Genomic DNA, 23893 nt, shown 5'->3' with positions numbered 1-23893 from the left:
GGGAACCCCTATTGGGAAAAGTAAAGTGAAAGTGATCTTCAGTATGTGTTCAGAAACATGAAATCATCAGATCAGAAATGTGAAGTAATTCAATTCAAAAGCAAACTTTTTCTGATCCATGAGGAGAAATGGGCTGCTGATATCTGATACTTTCTAAACCTAAACTTCACACATACTCTTATTAAAGCGAACTACAGCTCCGAACCATGTGTGCCTGAATCTAAGAGCCAAAAGGTCAGTTTGTGCACAACTAGGATCCGGGTCCCTCCCTCTGGAAATGGAAACAGGCAGATTCAGTGGAGTTCCGGAAGAAGAAAGGTTGTGTTCATTATGCACACATACTTGATGGCTCTCTCAAGGCCAAACCTAACTGTTTAATTTGGAGAAATGCATTTTTCCTTCTGAAGAACCAATGCTCTTTTGTGAGTGGAATTAAATGAGGGTAGATTAGTCATTGGTACAGATGTTTCATAGAAAAATATTTTTGACTTAACAAGCGCATGAAAACAATGCATCATACCAAACCATCTCACAACAGTCTGCAGAAAAAAACACGCAGACGAGGAAAGACATGCAGAACAGGGATAGAAGAATGTCATATTTCATCACAACACCAAAATAATACCAATCAACCATCAAACAAAATCAATCAATTAATTAATGATCAATCAACTATATAACAATGATGGCTATTCCAACTAATGATGCACATAAACAGAACATAAAATATTTGAACGTGGCCTCATGTCCAGATGAGATCCTAGATACTGAAGTCTTTGGGACAGAAATAGCAAACAAAGCATTTCATGCCCCTAAAGACTGCTCACATTTGTTTTTTTATGTATCTTATTTCTTTCTGTACATGTTGCCCTATTAGAAAAAAAAAACAGCCCTGCTCTCTCAATGGTGCAGTGAGATCAGTCTCTTGTGATCATTTCCCAAGCAAAACCACACCTTTCTATGTAATCATGGTTTCAGGTCTCCAAGGTTACCTTGCTGGTTGGCATGGTCACACGCCATAGAGCTCAAAGGTGTTGTGTCGGACAGTGGAGAGCACTGTGGTTATGGGCTGTCCCTTCAGAAAGCTGATCTCACGGAGTGTGTGAATGCCCATGCCAGGGTGGGCAAACCTGCACACATCTTTATTAACCTGAGGCGAGGCAGAGATATAAACATAAAATACAATACATACCATTCTGCACTCTAGCACATAATGCTGGTGAAAGCCACATCTAAGTGTAAATGTGTGCCTACCTGTCGAGGCAAGAAATAGGGTGCGTCTGTCTCCAGGAGGATGCGCTCGAGGGGGATCTTGCGAATGGAGTCTCTGGCCTCGGAGGCTCGAGGGTAGGTGATGAGGGCCGTGAAGCCCACATACAGATTAGGGAACTCCTGCAGGAAGGGCTCAATCACTGGGTAACTGTTGGTGAAACAGTGCCTGAAACATAAATGGCAAATAATTAAACAATTCAAGTGTGAGACATTACCCCCTTTATGCGTTCAAACTGGCCATTAACACATTAGACAGACACAGACAGAGACACAGACACACACACACACCGGTGGATCTTGTAGTCCCGGGGCACACATTTCTTCATGATCTCCAGCAGGTCGTCGTCTGCGTCCCTACCGTGGATGACAAGAGGTTTCTGCATGGCCACCGCCAGGCGCAGCTGACGCTCAAACACCTGCAGGGGGCGCCAAACCAACATGACATTCACTGTGAAGCCAAAGTCAAAAACCCACAAATGCCTAAATTAATAAATTGGATGAGAAAAAATCCTGGCCCAGATCCTGCAAACCAGGGCTCACCTCCTTCTGCTTGGAGGCGTTGGTGGTGTTCTTGTGGGAGTAGTCTAGGCCAATCTCTCCAAACGCCACGGCTTTGGGGTGCCGCATGGCCATCAGGATGCTGCGCTCATGTGTGTTTGAGTACTCCTTGGCAAAGTGGGGGTGGCACCCAAAAGCTCCCCACACCAGCTCCTCCCCCAGCAGCCCCTCCCATAAGGCCTGCTTCACCATGATGCCAGGGTTGCAGAAGTCAGCGATGCAGCCGTGGAACTCTGGCGAGAAGCTGCTCTGGTAGACGCTCCGGAAGCGTTCGAAGGTGCCACGGAAGCCCAGCTTTCCGTACAGCATGTCCAGGTGGCAGTGGGTGTCCACAAAGCCCAGCTTGGCCGCCACCCCCTGGGTGGGGTCACAGGTCCAGAGAGGCTCTGCCCCCACGGACATCCTCCTGGTGTTGGTGGCATTGTAGGAACCAGGGGAGGTGGAGGGGTAGCCATTAAGTAGGGCGTCAGAGTACCTGCGCGGGGCGGGGTAGCAGGGGGGGTAGGGGGAGAACAGGTTGTGTCCTAGGGGAGGGATCTTGGAGGTGGCCGTTGGGCTGGAGCGCATTGGCAGTGCAAAGAGGTCCGGAGAGGCGAATGGACTGCTGGTAGGTCGCTGGTTGCCCGTGCTCATCCTGGGTGTCTCAGGGGTGCGTCTGGGGGGCGTCTGATCCTGGTTCCTGCTTGGCGTCCCTGGGGTGGTCTGCTTAGAGGACATAAAGACTGTCCTCCATGACTGTGGAAAGGGCATGATTGGTCCCTCGCTGGGGGGGAGGGAAGTACCATGCAGTCTGTTAGAGGAGGAGGGGGAGGGGGTCACTACACCCTGGGTGGGTAGAACAGGACTGTCGCGTTGCAAGGTGCCTGAATGGTGGTTTTGGGGCATCATGAAGTTGGGGACAGCATTGGATACATATTCCAGGGCAGGGAGAGTTGAGATGTTGATCTTCCTCTTTGGCTCCTCAGTACAGCGCTCATCCTGGGAGAAAGTCGCCACCACAACGTGGTCCTCAGTATCTGACCAATCAGGCGAGTCATCTGCTTTGATGACCACACTCTTGGAAGAGGGAAAGTGGAAAAAGTGTGAAAATTGGGACATTACTTAATGATAGAGGAACTCAAAGAAATCTCAATCAGCATATTTAGTCCAATTTTAATGAGTGAAAGCAGTTCATTTTGTTTGGAACTCACCCGTGTATCTTTCTTGAGGTCAGCGCCTTCATCTGCTGTGTCTGTATCCAGAAACACCGGTGGACGGAACCAGTGGTCCACTTCATCAGTGACCGAAGCCACAACCTCAGAATCGCTCTCTGACTGGGCTGAGCAGCAGTTCAATTCAAAGGCTACACTTTCATCAACTTCTAGACTGGGCATCTCATCATCGGTCGTGTTAAGCGATGCCCTCCTGCCGAGAAACTTCTTGATGAGAGTGGGGGTCTTGGTGCTGGAGACCTGGGCTGGGGAGGTGGACCTCTCTTCTCCAACAGTGGCCGTCAAGGCCTTCAGGTAGATAGCCTTGGATCCTTCCTCTGGGGTCCTGTCTTTCCTCTTCAAGCCAGAAGAGGTATGTGTAGGTGTGGAATTACCCTTAGTGGTCTCTAACCTGGTCCTGTCCAAAAGTGTCGACTAAAAAAAGAGAAAAAATATCTTAGCGTTGTCTATTAGCTGTTACACCGGAGTTAAATTACAATTCAGAAGTGCCAAGGACAATGGAACAGAATGGTGTTTCTGGACCCACAGTCAGGACTTACCTTGGAGGGATTGAGGGCTTTGAGACGTCTCCTGCAGAGCTTTGTGACTTTGCCTATGGAGAGTTTGCTCCCACTCTGGTCATCTACTTTCCCCTTGGGTGTGTCCAGACTGATATTCTCCAGTTCTCCAAGACCGGCAGACGCAGAAGACACATTTAGACCCGGTAAAGGGAAACCCAGTTCTTCATTCGACATCTTCCAGCGAGCTGGTCTCGGTGTCCCAACATTGCTCTTCTGGAACTTAGTGGGTGAGCCGATCGTTGTCCTTAGCGACTCAAACTTAACCTTCTCTCTCTTGCTGTCCATCTCATTCACCCTAATGAGACACAAAAAAAAGAAAAAGCAACCCATAAGCCAAAGCCAAACTAAGTATGCAGATTGCAAGAAACACGGAAGGCAGTCATATCTAATTTTTGTTATGGCAATGGTAACTAGAGAATGAGAGGCTTTTTTTTACCATGCAGTGCAGCCTTTTGTAAGCTCCTTCCGTTGATTGTAGAACACGACCTGAAACTTAGTTTTCCATCTGTTTTTCCAAGGAGACATGTTTGGGCATTTTCTGTTGTTCTACCTGGAGGGAATGCAAGAAAAAGATGGACACATGATTGGCTAGCTATCAAAAACGCTATAGGCAAGTGTTGAGCCTCTCATGCTTGCTTTCCCAGAAAGTTGGGCATTGACGTTATTTCCAAGCTTTGGTAATTTACAGAAGCAGCAAGCGTTAGCTAGTTAGCTAGCTAAGTTAGCTAACTAGAAAACATGCTGGCTTGGCTGATGTACTGCCCGTTCACTTCTAGCCGACACAATTAAAAAAAAATAATAATAAAAAAAATTCACTCCTCATTCAACAGCCTACTTTTTTACATGACAATCCGGGATTTATCCGGGATTATTTATTGAAATAATCAAATATTACATGTTGATAGTAAAATTTACCCTCAGTTTGAACTTCAACGGAAACAGCAGCAGCCACGAGATGTGCATGTCAGAAACGCCCGAAACCACGTGGTCTGTGCACTCTGAACCCTGAGATGGGAGACTTCGCAACTTTTCTGAACAGCAGCTGATCTGAGTTAGTTCAATCAACCCTGACAGGCTTTTTCAGGTGGCTTTATACAATGGTCCGTGCGTAGCCTACCTGGCGGCCAAAGCTTATTCAACTTGTCTCATAACAGGATAAAATAATACGATTCAATGCATTATTTAGTTTTTCCGTTTTTCGTGTGAATCAAAAAAGCAGAAATCCGCGTGCTTTTCTGGTCCTCGTCTTCCAATCGGCAATTGGAATATAGATTAAACCAAAACCAGATAACTTCTTTTTCAATTGTATGATTAAATTATAGGCTATTCATAAGCGCCCGACGTCTGAATGGCTATCTGGGTCGCTTGTGCCGCCTGCCGTCCTAACTGCGTTCAAGGATCCTGGTGCTGGCTGAATCTAGCCTCGCGTCACCAGGCTCTCCTCGGCGGGCTGAACCTGTTTTGTCGGGTAAAGTTATATTCTCTATTGAGCCTTGTAGCTTGGGGTTGCCTCTACCCCCAAAAATACAGGAGGGTGCCCGGTGATGTCGGTGAGGACTTTAATATATTAACCCCTTTATGCCCCAAATCTCAGAAAAATTGGGATTTATGACATTTCATGCAGAATAGTCTACTCAAATCAGATGCAAATTTGCTTTCTTCAATGTTTATTCATAAAGAAGGTCATGTACAATGTATCTGATTCCAAATTAATGAATAGGATACTAACCCTTCAGCAGCAAAACACACTTTTGATGAAAAAAGTGATACAAGTGCAAAGAAGAGATCTGTGATTCGTGTGAAGTTGTCAGACAGGGTTGGGGGTGTAAAAGTGAGCTTCTCTTTCAGCTTGACTCCTTCAGAACATCCAACATCCAGTTCCTGATTTACTGCATTTTACAACCAGGGTTAAAAGTTAGAAGACCATTAATTTGTTTGTTAAAGTTCATTATTGTGCAGAGAACTATCAATACTCAAAGTTGAAATAGGATTTCATTGTTATTGTTGTCTTTATATACTTCACCAGTCTTATTCGACAAACATAAACAACATGGCATACTGTACAGTATGTAATTAAGACTACAGTTCAATGCTTATTACAGCTAAGATGCTGTCGACTGTACTGAAAAAGTTCAGACAGCCCTATAATGTGGCCATGTGTATGACACTGTAATGGAATCAGTGTTCTCATGGTAATCATATTTTGTCAATGTTTAAAAAGACTAACAGGTATACCCTTATTCATAAGAAAATCTATTTCACAACGTGTCAGTTAAGGCCCACCTTAGGGTTCTCTATTTTTAACGTTTTGTTTACATGGTGTTATTTAAAGCTGGGGCAAAATGGGACAAGCTAAGAAAGTGAGAAACGTGAGAGGGGAGATAAGAGAGGGGTGAACAAGGAGAGGAGAGATAAGAGAGGGGTGAACAAGGAGAGGAGAGATAAGAGAGGGGTGAACAAGGAGAGATAAGAGAGGGGTGAACAAGGAGAGGAGAGATAAGAGAGGGGTGAACAAGGAGAGGAGAGATAAGAGAGGGGTGAACAAGGAGAGATAAGAGAGGGGTGAACAAGGAGAGATAAGAGAGGGGTGAACAAGGAGAGGAGGTGGGGGCATGCTAGGAAAGAAGAGAGGGGGATTCCCTGTCTCGCCTGTCTCCCCACTGACTTTCTAAACCCTTGCATGTTAGTGTTCATTGAAGAGAAAGCAATGTCTTGCTACCAAATCTTTATATTGTGTGGTGTGTTATAAGACACAAACCATTCCACATCCTTTTTTGCACTAGCGTTTTGTACTCGCCCTTAGCACTGTCCTGTCTCGTCCCTGCACCCTGTCCAATGTTGTCTCAATGTTATGCACCATACATGTAAATGCAGATGACAATATACTTCAGCCCCGGGGTTATTTATCATAGTTATAGTATGAGCTAATACGTGGAATGGTCTACCCACAGAGCTCAAAATATTAAATAATTCCATGGGGCGGGGGGGTTGTAGGTGTACAATGTAAGTATGTGTGTATGTAGGCGTAAGGAAGGGTGGGTATATACATGTGTACAGTGTGCTGTGTATAATTGTGTGTATGCATATATGTAGGGGGTAGGTATACAGTATGTGTATGCTGTGGATATTTTTATGCCTCTGCCAGGCGATAGGTTTCGGGTTGTCCGTCCGTCCGTCCCCTTTGGTACAAATGTTCACTGACACTCAAGGATGAACTGCTTGTATCGTGGGGGTCAAAGGTCAAGGGTCACTGTGACCTCCAAAAAGGCGTTTTTGGCCTAGTGAACACGATAGATCAGGAATGGCTTGACAGAATTTGTTCATATTTGGCCAAAATGGCCAGTTGGACTGAATGAAGAGCTAATTAGATCTCACAAAATGTGTTTTGGTCTGATGAACACAATATCTTAAGAAAGGCTTAACGAAATTTGTTCATATTTGGGTAAAATGTCCAGTTGGACTCTAGGATTAACTGATTACATTGTGGGGGTCAAAGGTCACGGTCACTGACCTCACAAAAGGTGTTTTTGGCCTGCTGAACACGATATCTCAAGAATGCCTTGACAGAATTTTTACATATTTGGCCAAAATGTCCAGTTGGACTTAATTAGATTAATTGGGTTAGATTTTGGTATTCAAATGTCAAAGGTCAACTGAATGTTAACTGCAACTTGCATTGTTGGGCGGAGGCTGACTGAGCTGTCAGCTGCGTATATCATGCATATTTTATACATGTTTTATGTTTGTTATTTTAAAGGCCCTTCTAGGGATGGGCATTGGAAATTTGCAATAGCTGTACATCCTATGATGCAGTTCATTGGAAGATTGCTGCGCAAACTAACAATGTACACTATCTGTCCCTATTCAAATAAACTTGAATGATGATATGTACATAACTTACATACAGTACAGTATCTTACAAAAACAATTGTGCTGTTTGTTCAAGTGAATGGTTTATTGGATATCAACAGGTTAACATCTGCCTTTATCCTTTGCTTAACTGGCTGCTTAGCAGGCTCAGTGTGAAGTTTGTGTGTGTGTCAGGGTTGGGCTTACAATTTTCACTGATCAGAGAATATTAACACACAAACATGCACCAAAACAGCCTTGATCATATATATATATATATATCTTCATGAAAAACTTGAGAAAGGTGTAATATATATATATATATATATAAAATATATACAAAACTGCTGCTATATATATATTTCTATATATATTTCTGCTCTTATCCAGTCATACAGTATATATATATATGTATATATATATATATATATGTATATATATATATATATATATATATATATATATATGTATGTATATATAAATACACACACATTGATTTGGGATCATTGACAACAATGTGATTATGTATCAATAAGGATGTATAATTCAAAGATCGCATAACAGTGATGACTGTTAAAACCTGGAAGTGGTCACTAGACACTTATAGTTGAACATACTCAATTCAGTAGTGGCTGCTTAATATAATGTCTATTATTTCTTATTTGCAAACCCTAATTAATCATGTCAAAAGTGATACCAGACAACAAATCACATCCATGCAACAAATACTGAAAGACAGAACTAGGAGTTGAGATACAAATACAATTCCTGTTAGGTCTAGAACAAAACTGTTTCATCAAACTTCCAACATAAAAAAGCAGCTGATTCTCTTCAGACTCCAGGCAATCCCAGCGAGGTCTTGTAGGCTCCGAAGCTCGATCCATGACCTTTAGAAGCAAAGACTGTACATCAGTTGCTCGGGAGTGTGCTAAAGCACACATAATATCCAGGGTTATCTATCAGTTAATCATAACACAACAACATCCAGTCATGCTTTTGTCAAATATACAGTAGATCCCAGTAATTCAGTAACAGATATACAGTTAATCCCTTTGTGGAATACCATTGATTAATCTTCAAGTTCTGTACACCATCTCACTACAGGTATCATTGAAATATTGTTCACTTCTTTATTGGTTGACATATCTTCAGTATCCTTATGTGATAAGAGTCAGCTAGCGCAGCTGACCGGGTTACATCTACAAGGCAATGACACAGGAAAGGATGGAGTTAAAGCTGTCCTGCTCCAGAGGAGGGGATGGAATCAGAGAAAACCAGTCTATGTGAAAGAGGGACCTAGGGATGTTTCCAGTCCCAGGAGGAACAGAAAGGAAAGAGTTAACACTAAGCACTCTGGGTTTTGTATTTGCAGGCCCCTGATAACATTTTTATATAAATATGAGGGAGAGGAGAGCATAAAGATTGAGAGGACTGTGGTAAAGACTTGAGCAGCAGGGACTCAAATGAATTAGACATAGGGGAAGGGATCTTATTTTCCTTGCTCACATGTGTAATACTATCACACACACATCCCCGGCCCTGGTGCCACATAGGTTATGTAAACTGATGTGTTACTTCAGAGAACAAGTATTGGGAGACAAGTACTTGTCAGAAGCTTACATTTTGGGGCTTTCTTCTCGACAGGCCAGTACTGGAAGCCCCTCCTGGCGCGGTCATTGTACTGGTTCCTGTACTGGGTCAGGTTCTGGAGCGGGACACCACCACTAGCTCCTCCTAGGGCACTGGGACTCATGCCTTCAGAAGGTTAATCAACAAGCAAAAAAAAAAAAACTACTGTGTTTAGTTGAGTTAGATCTTCCTGCTGACTGCAGTTGTACGAGTGAATCTGATTTTTCGGTCCAAAGGAGAGAGGCGGAGGACCCACCTTGTGTCTGAGAATTGATAGGGTTCCCAGGTGTGACATCAGAGATGTTCTGCATCAAATGGGGTAAAAGGTGAAGGCTGTGTGGAGGTTCCAAAGCAGCTGGGGAATCTGAGTAGGCAAGAAGAACATATTCTTCCTCTTAAGAAACCACATGAAGTGCAAGAGCCCCCATACACAAGCCAAGAAAGACTGAACCCCGTACACCACCTAATAACGACCAGTGCACTACACCCTCATCCCCAGCCTACTAAGACTATATGAATACTAGCCACCACAACTGGATACCCAACTAGAAGCATATACTCGATGCACAGAGTGGTACTTACTGTGTACCATTAGAGGCCTGACAAGCAGAGAAACAGATGCTATCATCCATTAGGCATTTCCACTCAGTAAAAGCTTGAAAAGACTCAATGCAATCAAAGTTTTAGAAGTCAAGGCTAAATAGCGTATAATTCACAGAGTTCTGACTGAAAGACCAAAAATGATCACAGAATGTGAGTCATAAGATGGGAAAAACATTTCTGTTGGACAGAGCTAAACCTGAATCCTTGTAAGTGAATAGGAGCAGCAGCAGCATTCCATTATAATTCAAATCTTGTGTAAAAAATGAGTTTGGTTAATGAAAGAGGTACATTATTCAGGAACGAGAGAGGAGGGACCTTGACTGACCACATCAAGACTGCATATATTTTAATTATGTATCTTTTTGAATATTAAAGTCATAGAATTACTCAATACATTTCCATCTGGTGTGATCACAGTGAGCTGTTGCTTCCCATTTTAATGATCTTATTTGACAAATGGCGTGTACCTCTCTTTGTCACCATGGCAGCAGGGAATGACCAGAAATAGGTTGGCACCTGGGTGAGAATGTGGTTAAAATTAAATAATTCAAAGGGATGACACACTTTACTCAATTAATCATGCCTAATTACTGCACATACTGTACTGTAGGTACTGTATACAGTAACACCATACGTAGACTAAGGAAAGGTAGCCCCTGGTCATGCATTTACCATGGTCTTCATCTTGGTCTAGTGGTCTGTGTGGACATGTGGAAACACCACAGGGTGACTTCTGGGCCAAAACGTCATACTATGGAAGAACAACTCAAATGTACTACAGTCTCCTTAATACCAACTACGGTACCTACTGTACCAGACGTGTACAATGAACCAGTCAGAGATGTACGTTTGTGCACCAGTGTGTACCAATCAAAACCACTATACTGATAGCAACAGTAACGAAAAGTAGAAACAGTAACAAAGAAACAGTAGAAACCTGCACTTAATGGTATACGCCAAGTTTGGAGTCAAATTAATTCAATTTAAATTCAGTCAATTCAGGAAGTGACTTTAACTTAAAATGCAAAAAACATAAAAGAACATTTGCAATAATTTGCTTAAATTATGCAGTTATATTTCAGTTTAAATTCTAAATTGATGGAATTGTACTCACTGTTGTTTTCTGAAGGGACTAGGGTCCCAAGTTTTCTTCTTTTCCCCTGCCTGCATGTTCCTGCAACAACTTGTCTCACAAAGACAGGGCTACATGTTTAATGTGTTTCTTGTCACCTAGCAACAGTATCCATTCTCTGCAAGTATGGTGCCGGTCACTGCCGGATATAATTTCAGTCACTAATGTTACACATCTTTGTTAGCCAGCTGATATCAGATAGAGTTGTCAACTCGTTGACAGAAGAATAAGCAAACTTTAGAATGGGCGGATTCAAACTGACCCATGCTACATCTTTGTAGCCTATGCCTATATCTGTAGCAGTGTAGGCTATGCTATGCACACATCCGTGCACAATCTTGTCCTGTGTCAAAACAGTCTTGTCGTAATAGATATCTTGAATGGTCTAGTGGTTGATGTTTCCTATTTAAGCAATAATCCACAAGAGGGAGTGCTTTATCTTGGTTAATGGCACGGCTGTACTACGGTCGTAGGCACGAGAGCACAGCTCGAGTGCCCTAGTGTTCAATTTCGCTAAACTCAGGCCCCCAGGATTTGAAATCTAAAGTGAAGCCCTATTGAAGCGCGCCATCTTTGAAAACCAGGCCAGGTCCAGCCTGGCTTATGTGTGTTGGCTGGCTTGTTTCTGTGCGGGACTGGTAGGACGGTAATGTCTGATAAATAAAGATGGGTCTTGTCACCTGGACACATCAGTTCCAATGCTTCCAATGCTAATCCAGCACAATGAGAGCAGGATAGCCAGTAAGCTCATGGGCTCACAACAACTAGCAGCAGCTTCCATAACATTAATGGTAGCGGTCAGTGGCTAAAGCAGTTACACTGATGATTCCTGTAATGTTAGCTATTTTGCTGCAATGGGTTCAACTTTTGTTTCTGAATAAAGGTCATGACTTGCTGTTTTGCACTTCCCTTTAGGTGGTGAATAAGTAGACCCAGGACACAGTGGGTTATTTGGACATCTACTAGGATCTTCATATTATATTGATATGAAAGTAAAGGATTTGCCCTTAGAAGTAAATTGTAATTAAAATGGTTCTTAGCAAAGTAACCTAAGTGTAGGCAGACTTGAAAGGCCAATTGTAATAATATCATGAATGAACAATTGTAAACATAGTACTCAAGAGAATAGGTAATACTTAAGTCTTGATTGAAACTTTTCTTTAAAGCTTTATTAAACATACAGACGTACACATTAAAAGTAGCCATAAGTTATTATTTTGCATGTGCTCTCAGGACATGTTGTGGTTGTGACCATCTTTGTAAAGAAGAGAGGCATGTAATGCACATGTATACAGTAGTGCAGAGTCAGTTGTCTATTGTATAGACAAGGTGTTCAATTGCTCAGGTGTTGGTTCGAGTGTTCGAGTGTACAGTGCTGCATAGTCAGTTGTCTATTGTATAGACAAGGTGCAAGGTGTCAAGTGTTCACTTGTTGGTCCAGGGGGTGGCATTGTTATAATGAGAGTGAGGGCCTATGTATAGTACAACCAGAGTACTATAAACGGACAGTCTTCTTCTGAGCTGCTGGTTGGCAGGGGGCTTCTTCCGAGCTACTCTTTGGCAGGGGGCAAGTGATGTCTTGAGCCTCAGCATAACAGAAGTGAACATGTGACACCTTGTCTATACAATAGACAACTGACTGCACCACTGTACACTCGAACCAACACCTGACAACACTTGAGCAATTGAACACCTTGTCTATACAATAGACAACTGACTCTGCACTACTGTACACTATCACTTGAATCAACACCTGACAACACTTGAGCAATTGAACACCTTGTCTATACAATAGACAACTCTCTGCACCACTGTATACTACTGTACAGTATACTTGACATGTTATGTAATTGCACTGCCTGTATCATGGACACAGTCACAGCCATCCATGATCAGATACTGCTGTCTGGCCATGTCCAGTCCGGGTGGGGCTTGCACCTGAAGACCATCTTTGGAGGGGCTGGACATCAGCGTTGCAAAGCAGCCGACACCTGACTGGTGTTGCATCACGGTGTTCTCTGGCCTCAACCACACCAGGCATCCCAGCATCAAAGCTGCAACAGAACAGAATGGAGATAGTGCATTAAAATATTGGCCACAAATAAAATACAACCATACCATGTCCATAAAATGGAATAGCTAATACATGACAATGATAATTACCTGAAGTGCTGGTAACTCAATGTTTGGGAGCTTTTTGAAATAGCTACTCAGATGCTGGTGCCAGTTGTAGCTTTCAACAAAGCACTGTGCCGTCCTCAAGTCCGACAAGCTGTGGGGTGTTGACTTTCTTCACAGGAGCGCTGTCTCTCACCACCCCAGCAATGTCAGTAAAAGTGTCCACTCTGGTCTTCCTATAGCACTGCTTGATCAAGTCAAAGCACCAGTCAGGGGCAAACTTGGTGTGGCCTGCAATCAGGAAGTGTAGGTCTAGCTTCAGGTGAAGCTTGTGCATGGTCTGCCAAGCACAGTACCACAGCACAAAGTTGTTCTTGTTTTGTCCACTGCAGTTGTCACAATGAAGGTCCACATGTGTTTCTCCAATTCCTTGTTGAAGAAACGTAGTTGATGACTGCATTGCTGCTCTTGACGCCATCCCTTTGTTGATCAGGTAGTTCACTTGCTTTTATGGTACCTAAACATAAAAAAGCTCAATTAATGAACAGAAATACTGATCAAAAACTTATGAAGAACTTCTTAACATAGGAGTCAGCCTTCATGGCGTTCCCATGGTGTTGTACCCTTTGGTCACTCCCTTTCATGATCACAACTTTGTATGCCCTTTTTACACACTTCACGCTTTCTTTGCCGAGAATCCCTCTTTTGATCTGCCCTGTCAGTTGACATTAGCGGACCGTTCTGAAACTGTTCAAACACTCTACCCAGCATGCACCTGCACCGGCCTGACCCGCGCTCCGCGGGCACGCCAGTCCCGGTTTAGTTCTGTTCTGCTTTACTCGTCCGTAATGTGTCCTACTTTCCTGTTGTACTTTCATTAAAGGAGAATTCCCCAGCCTGTCAAAAAACCCAACTTGTTTTTGTTCGTACTTTGCATTCTCTATTTTTGCTACAGTAGCCTACGTGGTTCTGCTTCTGAGACGCTGGGCCCGTGACAAAAAAAAACAACTAGCAGCTGACGAAACTTCGTCTTCCCTTATCTTCTGTCTCACGGGAGCACATTGTAGGCTACACAGACTTTGTACTGCCGGTACCATTTCCAATGAACACAGCACTAAAACATGGATCATCTGATTCTCAACAATTGCTGATGGCAAGTGGTATATCTGTCTCTTTTATCAGTGATGGGGGTTGAACAGAGTAGATTATAAACTGTAAAACGTTTGACCTAGGTCCGAAGCTGCAAGTGTTTGTTCTGGATCTTGAGACTAGCATGAGCTATTTGTACATAAATCATGCGGCGCTTGTTTTTAATCAGCCCCTTTGACACCAAATGAGATCTATCAACCAGTCCAGATCAATAGTCAGAGTTATGATGGTCAGGCCCTACACGCTGACACTCCTTCAGCCGCGCGCGCCCCGTTTGCTGAAGGACAATAGATCATCAAGAGGGGAAACACAATCAGAACCAGCAAACAGTCGACACAGTACGCTGAACTCCAGAGCTTTACTGTATCGGACTGTGCGTGTATCTGGGCTGGGTGGGAATTGAACCCGGGTCTCCCGCGTGACAGACAACGTTCTAACCAGCTGCGCCAATGAAAAACTAGCTCTTGATTGATTAATTGAATTTATACTGGGGGAGCTACCTAGGCTACTCGAGGACTCACGAGAACCAGTTTCACTCGGTTACATGGGCATCAGTCGGCGCGACGATGGCGGACTTAGAAGGTGGCTCTACACCTCACCCTGCTCTGTCCTCTACACCTCACCCTGCTCTGTCCTCTACACCTCACCCTGCTCTGTCATCAGGCGGATCATGTCCCTTTGAAACCGAGAGCTTCTCATTGCGAATTTAATCATCTGTACGAAACGGCAGAGATGGTCTAATTACGGATGAACGAGGAGGGAGACGAGCTGCTCGTTCTCTTCGGCTTCGACCAATTGTTTTTATTCACCCTTTTATTGAGAAGCATTTTCCTCTCGCCGACACCATTATTTATTTTCACTGTTATGCCCCTCGATCCCCACCACCCCCGGAGTCCGATTGATCGATACTTCATTTGAAGTGTTTGCATATTACGAGAGAGCCATTCACATCGCTCAAGTGCGTCAGGTCGTGAAGAGCGGTTTCTAGCAGGGGCCAGGATTCAATCTCACCACGGTTCAAGGAAGAGAGCACCCCAGCAAACACACAACGTCAGGGAGACGTTCAGATCATGTCTTAATAACGTCCGTCGGTCCTGAACCCCGTGTGTTCGTCTGCTGGACCCCTCAATATTCACACGTCTGGCTTGGACCCCTCTGAGACGTCTGTGGACGTGCAGAACGGGGTCAATATCTGAACGTCTAAAAGAAACTTTCATTCTGGCTCCTAATTGGATGTCTTTGGACGTCCGAAAAAGACGAAAAAGACATCTAAAAGACGTCTTTTAGACGTGTCTTTGCTCAGTGGGACACTGCGGCGAGGGCAAGGTTAGCCCGGGTGTAAATTTCTCGTCATGTTAACGTTTTCAGAACTGGTTATTTACTGTATGTGGGAGAATGGAATGGCTCGCACGGTAAGCCAGTGTAGGTAAATCAGATGTATTGTGTACAGTAGTAGGTGAGGCATGTGGTAGAAAAATTGTACACAGAAAGAAGTATAGCCTTGTTTCCCAGATGCATAAAACTAGGATTTTAATCTTATCACTGTCAGTGAGGAGTTTTACGAGCAGGACAGTAACTGCAATGTGAATGTTCATGTTGTGGAGATTTTTGATGGGACAACTCCCATCAAAAATCTCACACTAAACATTTAGCCAATGTAAGCATAGTATATAAATCTCTCTTAACCAATCACTGAACAGTTTGAAGATAAGGCCATCTGGTAGATAAGAAGCAACCCTCTTTGGATCAGGCGAACCTCTACCCCTCCTATTCTCCACACGATCTTCCTGCCGTATCTGCCTGTTATCAACTTGAACTGAGCTGAACCCCCAACCCAAATTCCCCTTGTGTAGGAGTCGTAAACTAACTCTCTAGACATCCTGACATTCCTTTTGCTCAGTCAAATTACATTTACTGTAGACTGTAGTACTATGGGAAAAATTAAAATTCAAGTAAAAGAAGATGATGTCCGCACACAGTAGCCTATAAGGTCTCTGTCCCTGCTTTATTCACCCCCAACTAATGCACACAAGTAACGTTTCGCCCACAAGGGCTTCTTCAGATAACAGGATCTTCATTCCAGGTGCCCTTATGTATGCTATGTCCATTCACCAATTAGTGACTGCCAATGAGTTTCCTCCATCTGCGTGGGTGTGGTTTCTCTGTCTGAGGGCAGAAATACAAAGTTCGGGATCCTGAATCATGTGTGTCTACATCAAACAAACATACACCCATACACCATAGCTTAAATAACATCCAATACAGTATATAAAACATGTGTCTAAGAAATGTGTGATCAACACCATATGCAACATGCAACAAGATTAAAAAATATCATCTCTAGAAGATATAAGCCATCTCATAGGAAAGGTCTAATATCAAAGTCCAGATTCATGCCATAAGGTTGGAGAGTGTTTAGATCCAGAAGGTCTCCCTCTTGCGTAGGAGAACCTCCCGGTTGAATGAAAATTCAACCACAGCCCAGATAGCAAGTGGATGTGTAATAATTCTGGGCCCTATATGGGCCGGAACTAAGCCACAAGGGCCAGATCTGGCCTGTATATGGCCCAGATCCGCTTGCTATCTGGGAGGCATTGAGATTAGGAAAGTACATCCATGCTGTTATTTGTACATATGGCATCAATAAGTCTCCCCCCTATGTACAGTAGACAGTCCACAAACATGTTCAGTCTCAGTATTTGTCAGTGTGCAGAGATGCATTGATCACAGTGCAGCCAGCTGCATTGCTCAAAGAAAGCTGATCAGCAGATAAAGATGAACTTCCCTCGGGCCCTGCAGCTGATCGCATGTTATTGATAGAAACCGTTATTGATCCTGGAAATTATTATCGATCATTCAATAACGTTTATCTATCTATCTATCTATCTATCTATATATCTGTCCGTCCGTCTGTCCATCCATCCATCTTTGGTGTTGTTTTCTGTCTGACCCTTGCTCTTCCTGTACAGTAGGAGATAAATAAAGCAATGCAGCCAAATTCAGAGTCAGGTTAAAATGTCTAGTTGTGTGGCCGTCAGCCCACAATGAGAGGGATGATTACAAGACAACACAGAGCAGAGGGCGGACACACATATATTAGCCTGAGTAAGAACACTAAAGACATTTGACCTGAGATTTAACCCTCCAACTGAAATAAAAGAGACAGTAAAAGCTAATTTGTGCTAACAACTCCAGGGGTTACAGAGAGACAGAAAGAGCATATATTTAAAAGTGTAGCTGGTAACAATACTTTTTATGCCCTGCATTCGTCTAAGATTTTGACTGGAGCATTTGTCATTACATGACAAAGCCAACTCAGGCATGAAGACATACTGTAGCTAGCAGGTCGTGGAAAGTCTCAACGCTGTTCTGATAATCATGTCTGAAAGGCAGCCATTTTAGATGGCGCAAAAGTGAATCAGCACAGTCGCTGCTCATCATCAAACATAATATCATAGGCTACTGACAGGGATTTAAGTCAGTGGTTTGAGAGTTTTTTTGACAGTCTTAAGTCTGTAACTTACACAGAGAAATCATGAAAAGAGCAGCCATACTGTACTGAAAGAAAGTTGCCCGAGCACATTCTCAACTACTGTAACCCACAAGAAACCATCAACGTACTAGCCTGTACGACTGTTTGAAAATCTATAAGAAATTCAGTTCTTTTTGAACATCAAACTGAGAAATCTTCCAGCGCCGGCGGTCTGGAACGAGGCTCTGCCTTGAGAGGAGCCGAGTCAGCAGGTCTGCCCGACAGGCCAGGTGTGACAGCTGATTGACGAGCTGTCGGGTGGGGACATGAACTCTCCTCTATTTCCAAGGACTCGCTACTCAGGCTCCTTGAAAACAAGAGGTTCGGGGTGGTAGGCATGGTGACCAATATGTTCACAGCAGAACCAGGGCGGTATCCCAGAATCAACGTACCTTTATATTTATACTGTATAGAAATGGTACTTCTTGTGTAATTTGTACATTTGTAACTTGTACTGTAACTGTACACCGTATATTACACGTGACAAATAAAGGAATCTTGAATCTTGTATCCCAGAACCAGAGGGGTATCCCAGAAAGTGGGTTTGTTATGTTGTAATCTGAATACCCAGAAGCTCTCGGTGTGGCGAGAATTTCTTGGAAAAAGCGATGATATTTGTGGAGACCAATGGGAAGACTTTGATGCGCGGAGGCTGATTTGACCTCTGATTGGTCACTGACCACAGCTATCCCCTTTTCAAGTATTGCTAACGAGTCAAGCTGTCGCTAGCATATCTGGCACATGAAGTGTGGTTTAGGCTACTTGGGCCTTCTTCCACATTAACTCACTTCACAGAGTTGCCAAGCTACAGTTTTCTCCTTTTCTGGGCTGGATTTTCATTTAGTCCCGACTATACGCTCCCGATGAAATATGTTCAAATGCAGCTGGATTTGAAAGGTAGGCGCTGGCTCCGCCCATATGCCCATGTTTTGTGGCGTTTTACTCCAGACTAGTCATGTCGAGGCCACTGGGGCGACGCAGGCTCTTGAGATGACACCTCTCCTCACTTCCTGGTCCAGACTGTGGCAGCAGTGACGGCTACGTTGCCTTACAGTCTCCTTGAGGTCGGTTATTTTGGTTATTTTGCAACTGTATAGGCAAGTGTCAGCTAGGTGTCAGCTAGGTCCGCTGTTGGTACCGTATATATTTTACCAAAACTGCGACCAATGTGTCCCGTCAGCTTTACATACTGTGTTAGTAGGGAGAGAGCAGTGTATCAGCACTGTAGCCAGGGTCCTCCTTCAGCGTATCCTCCAGCCAGTCCACATCCACGTATGCTATGTCCAGGAATTTACATCCAAACACCTTAAACCCACCTTAAGCCTTTGTCTTTATAATTTATCACCTCCCCCCAAGTCCCCTGCAAAACTCCAGTTTCAGTCTAATGTAAAACACCAACTCTTCCCCCTTTGTGATTGTAAACACACTCTGCATAGCTCTGCCTCGCTCTTTTGTCCAAGTCAGAAAGGCCACACCTTGTCTTTCCTGCCCTGATTCAGACCTTTTGCTTTTCTTTGTTTTCTCATGTCACATGTCTTTACTCTTGGCCACGCCTGCCATTCACTGTACCTTTGTTTTGGACTGTACATAAGCCACAGCCAGAAGTGACTGACCTCACTTCTCTGACAAACCACCTTTGTTTGCGTTGTTCAGGAAGTCCTTGCAAGTATTTGATTTCATTCAATAAACCAGACTCAACCTTTTGAACGTATCTTGGTAAATCTTTGGACTAGACAAGTCTAAAATACTATCACAGTTTTGGCGACGCGGATGATCTGGGAGGACTACCTGCGTGTTGCCGGGATTCCAGTGGATAGGACTGATCGACAGACGTGTCGGTCCATATGGGCTTGGAAAATCAATTTTCTCTCTTGCGCCAGAGCGCTAGCCGAGATTATTTCCTCAGTTCTGCCACTGGATTCCTGAGGCTCACAGGTACGTTTAAACGAACCCTCTTGTGGTTCTGAGTTGTATTTGCCTTGATTTGGTTCAGTTGTGTTGGTCTGGATTGGTTGAAAACAGGAAACCCCAGCGTGGGTATTAAGTAAGTAACTATCCAAGGAGATGTGGACAGCAATATACATATTTATATCGTATTGTCGTTTTGACTTCGTCCTTGTTTAGGCTACCGGGGGTTCTCTTCAGAAGAGGTGCAATTTTGGGTTTGGGACTCGCTCCCTTACAGTTGATGTAGACTACAGTTTAGATTGTTTGTCGGCTCGGCTGTAGTTAAGAAGTGAGAGTGCACTTCTAGGATAACGTTTTGGGTTGAAGTTCGCAGTGAGTGCGATTTCCACAGGATTGAAGTTCGCAGATAGTGCGATTTCCACAGAGTGAAGTTCGCAGATAGTGCGATTCCCACAGGGTTGAAGTTCGCAGTGAGTGCGATTTCCAAATGAGTTGAAGTTCGCAGTGAGTGCGATTTCCAAATGGGTTGAAGTTCGCAGTGAGTGCGATTACCAGCTAACCTCCGGAGTGTCTGTTTTTTGTCCCCGAACGGGGTTGTGTTGTCTTTATGTTTGTCTAAGCGCTATTTTTCGCCGGCTCAGTGGGATTTTTGATTGCATTTTTGAGCCTCGGCTCTTGATTGTATGTTTGTTACGCGCGCCATGGATCCAGGTAAAGTATTGTTTTGTACCCTTTTTAGACTGTTACATTTCTGCTAGATTCCCAGTAGGCTAGCTAACTGGTTGCCTAGGAGACGCCGGAAAACAACTCCCGGTGATCCGCCTTGAGCCAGAGGGAGAACAAAGAGATCGCTGACTAGGTGAGTACTAAGCGAATTTAATGTGTCTTAATGTGTGTTTCTTTCGAAATTGTATTCTTTCCCGCCGTGAGTTAACCATAAGGGTTCCTTTCGTTGCTGGTTTGGGGTTTTTAGGCTGCGTCGTGTTATTTGGGATTTGTTTCTTTAAATTTCCCCGCTGCCAAAGACAACTTCCGGGTCATACATGCAACATTTTGGGATCACCACTAGGTGTCCCTGTAACACTAGTTATTAAGATATGCTAGAGGATGTAAAGAATTCTACTGCAAACGTCTAGCCTGATGACATTGTTGCACTGAAGCATATTTCTGCGAGCGTTTGTTGGCAGATTTTCGTTATGTGCTAAAGCATTTTCGATTTCTTACATCCACATCTGACATTTTAGTGTTAAATTCTAAGATTCGGGCTCAGCTAGAGGGTTAAGGGAAAAGCCTGTTACTTCTCTAGACTGGTCTGTTTTTAAGATTTGGGAGAGTAGAACGAGAGAGTTTTTTTTAGGTCAGGAAGGAAAGATAAGGAGATTCAGCAAACAGTCTCTCCGCCATTTCCCCAGCAGAATAACTCTGATTTAAAATTAGATTCCCCCCCTCGACTTGTTGCGCCATTAGCCACGCCCCTTCTTTCTACGAGGTATTTGTCCGAACAGGGCCGGAAGAAAGAGCCTCCGATTTTGAAGTCGAGCGCCACCTGCTGGACTTCCCTTGAACAACCCATAAGGGTGATTTTAAACTAGCCAAGATAGAGAGTTTTAATTTTTAAGGTAAATAAACAGGATAAAATAGATGTAGAGCGAACTCAAAAGTCTGACAGGGTTGAATAGGTGTTTGATTCAGGAGTTTTGTTTCAATAGTCAATGAATGGCCATAAGCTGTTCGTTTTATGCATTTCTACTGTATGAATTTTTCATTCATATAATGATAATGTGTTTTTTGAGGAGCTGGCATTAGGCCTTCTCCTCTGCTATTGAACCCAGTCTGTGTTTTGAGTCTTAATTTTCAGGTGCTATGGACCCTGGGCGGCAGGTCTTTGAGGAGCCTGGATCATGCCTTCCTGGGGACTGCTTGGGACCTGCTGTTTGTCTGTTTTAACTGTTTGTTTTGTCTCTCTTTCTGATATGTAGCTTAAGACATAAGCGTTGTGCATAATAGTGGGGGGAATAGATAAGGGTTGCCAGTATCTTAATCTGAATGCAGCATCTCATAACCCAATTTATATATATTTTAAATGAGTATGTTAAATATCTCATGTTTATAGTTTAAGGCACATTCATCGGGCCTGAGTGTTTTTTTCTGAGTGGTTTTTTACAGACAACTGTCGTTCCGGGAGTGATGGGCGAATGCCGAACCAGGAGACGGGCACAGACCGGAGGTGGAGATGGAGATTACTGGCCTGTTTCCCTACAGATGGGCGATCTGGGGTTCGTGAGATGCAGACCAACGCCATGTCACCAACTCACTGTGAGCGACAGATAAGTATGAAACAGGAGCAGTGCCCAAATACTCTGTCCTCAAATGCAGAAGAGGGAGGTTTTTGATTAGTTAATTGTAAATGAAGCCAGTTCATTTTAGTGTCATTTTCTTTGCCCCATCTCTATTTTTATCCTGACTTCAGGAAATTTTTGCTTTCACCTTTAGGGGGTGTTGTTTTGTTGAGACGAGAATATAGCGTATTTTATTTTCATAAAATTGCAAGAGAACTGCTAGAGCCAAATCCAATTGCCTTGATCATGACTGGGGACTGGGCGTGTTGAAGTCATTCTAACACTGCCCCTGATGTCACTGTAGGGTACTGCAGACTGGCTCTAAATGACACTTGAACAGTCACCCTGTTTAAGTTTTCCTGACAGAATAACAAAATTTTTTCCCCAAAGCAGGAGCTTGCGCTTAACCATGTTTCTGAGTATCTCCTACAGACTGTTGAATAACCGTTCCTGACCAAAGAAGGGAACAGGGAGACCAGACCAGAGGACTCTCTTTTGCTCTGTTTTGTCTCTGTTTGTGTCTCTCATCTGTGGATCCACAGACGGAGCACTTCATCAGCCTGTGCTGGAGGCGGGAGCGCCGAGGTGAGCCCTCCAGCAGCACGACCTGGGCCGGCCCTAAGTGGAGCAGTACAGGGATGGACCGGGTTCAGTTCAAGAGCCTACATTTCTGACCTACAAGCATCTGCTCCACCTGCGGAGAAAAAGAAATGAAGGACTAAGTGCACATTTCCACCACCAAACTAACCTGTATCTAGGGCCTAATGACAAACCTGTACTACCTCGTTCATGTTTTCATTATGCTTTCAAACTAGCCCACGGGCCAGATCATGTTTCAAAAACAGGGGTGGCGGAGGATGTTAACAGATGTCTCCAACAGAATGAGGACCGCCATTTCCTGAGGCTAAGGAGGGGTTCCTGCATCACATCTCCTGGGGATTGGGTCCTGGTCCACGACCACAGACGAAGGAGCTGGAACTCGCCGAGGTGGCTCGGGCCGTACCAGTTTCTACTCATCACGCAGACAGCGATCTGAGAGGACTTCGTTGGATCCATGCAAGCATTGCCGACGGGTCCAAGCAGCAGAGGACGGTCCACCAGGGGATCGCAAACACCAGGAGATCAGAATGCAGCTGAACCAGAGGGCTCAGAGGCCATAACCATGGGCCATCACACTGTCCTCTCCTCTGACGAGGAATCGGAGGAAAAATGACCTTGCTGGTCACCTCCTCACAAGATGCACACACGCACACACACCTGCACACACTAACATTGAACATAACTGATTCAATCAACGCGACATTGAAGTTGCGATCTAGAAGAGAAGACGCCTTGCATTCCCCAAATGACATTCTATTGCCCAAAAGAGAAGTGTCACCTAAATGACTGTTGGGATACACTGTGAACAAGAGTGACCTTGACAGACAGTCACCGCCACACTCTCCTCTCCTCTGATGAGCAATCGGACTGCACCTCTGATCGCACACACTGGAACCTACATTAAACATTCAGAGACGCACACATGGAATCAATGTTCCATAGGACATCACATGCAATTATTCACAAGAGTGAATGAACTTTGAAATAATCTGGAAAATATCATATTTGTTTACAAGAGTTGCAATGGTTGAAACATGAGTTGATAAATAAGTTTGGGTTTTTCCTCTAAATTGACCAAGAGGTTTTTTGCCCCTCTTACACTGGTAACCATTTTATCTTTTTTTTGCCTTGTTAAATCAAGTTTGTTTTTTGGTGAATGGTTGTCCACTCTTAGACTATAAATAGTATATAATCATGTCATTTTTTTTATCTTGTTTCCTGTCAAATTTCTGAAGCAAGGGGTTTTGGTGTGTGATTTTGCACGTTGAGAGGAAATAATTAAAGTTTCCACCTAGTGGAGAGATTATTTCCTTTCCACATGTATAGCATAGCTGACTGTTTACACTGTGTTTGGATTTTATTTTTGTGTGCCTGTTCAGGCACAAATGAGGGATTGTCCAGGAATTTACATCCAAACACCTTAAACCCACCTT

At 43.8% G+C, this 23893-nt stretch overlaps 1 protein-coding gene across 1 annotated transcript; it reads right to left on the bottom strand.

Annotated features, from left to right (window-relative positions):
• Positions 1-1009: 1009 nt before the first annotated feature.
• On the bottom strand, positions 1010-9203 carry LOC311328828 (uncharacterized protein; the record flags this gene model as incomplete). The annotated part of the gene is made up of 7 exons (XM_084462734.1): positions 1010-1150; positions 1255-1438; positions 1561-1688; positions 1813-2886; positions 3021-3455; positions 3581-3705; positions 9056-9203. 7 exons carry the CDS (start codon positions 9201-9203, stop codon positions 1010-1012), a joined length of 2235 nt encoding a protein of 744 aa, XP_084318860.1.
• Positions 9204-23893: the final 14690 nt, after the last annotated feature.

This window comes from Borostomias antarcticus, assembly GCF_949987555.1.
Source record: "Borostomias antarcticus genome assembly, contig: scaffold_62, whole genome shotgun sequence".
Taxonomy (NCBI): domain Eukaryota; kingdom Metazoa; phylum Chordata; class Actinopteri; order Stomiiformes; family Stomiidae; genus Borostomias; species Borostomias antarcticus.
Note: the sequence above shows the minus strand (reverse complement) of the source record. Positions and strands in the feature narration are given on the sequence as shown.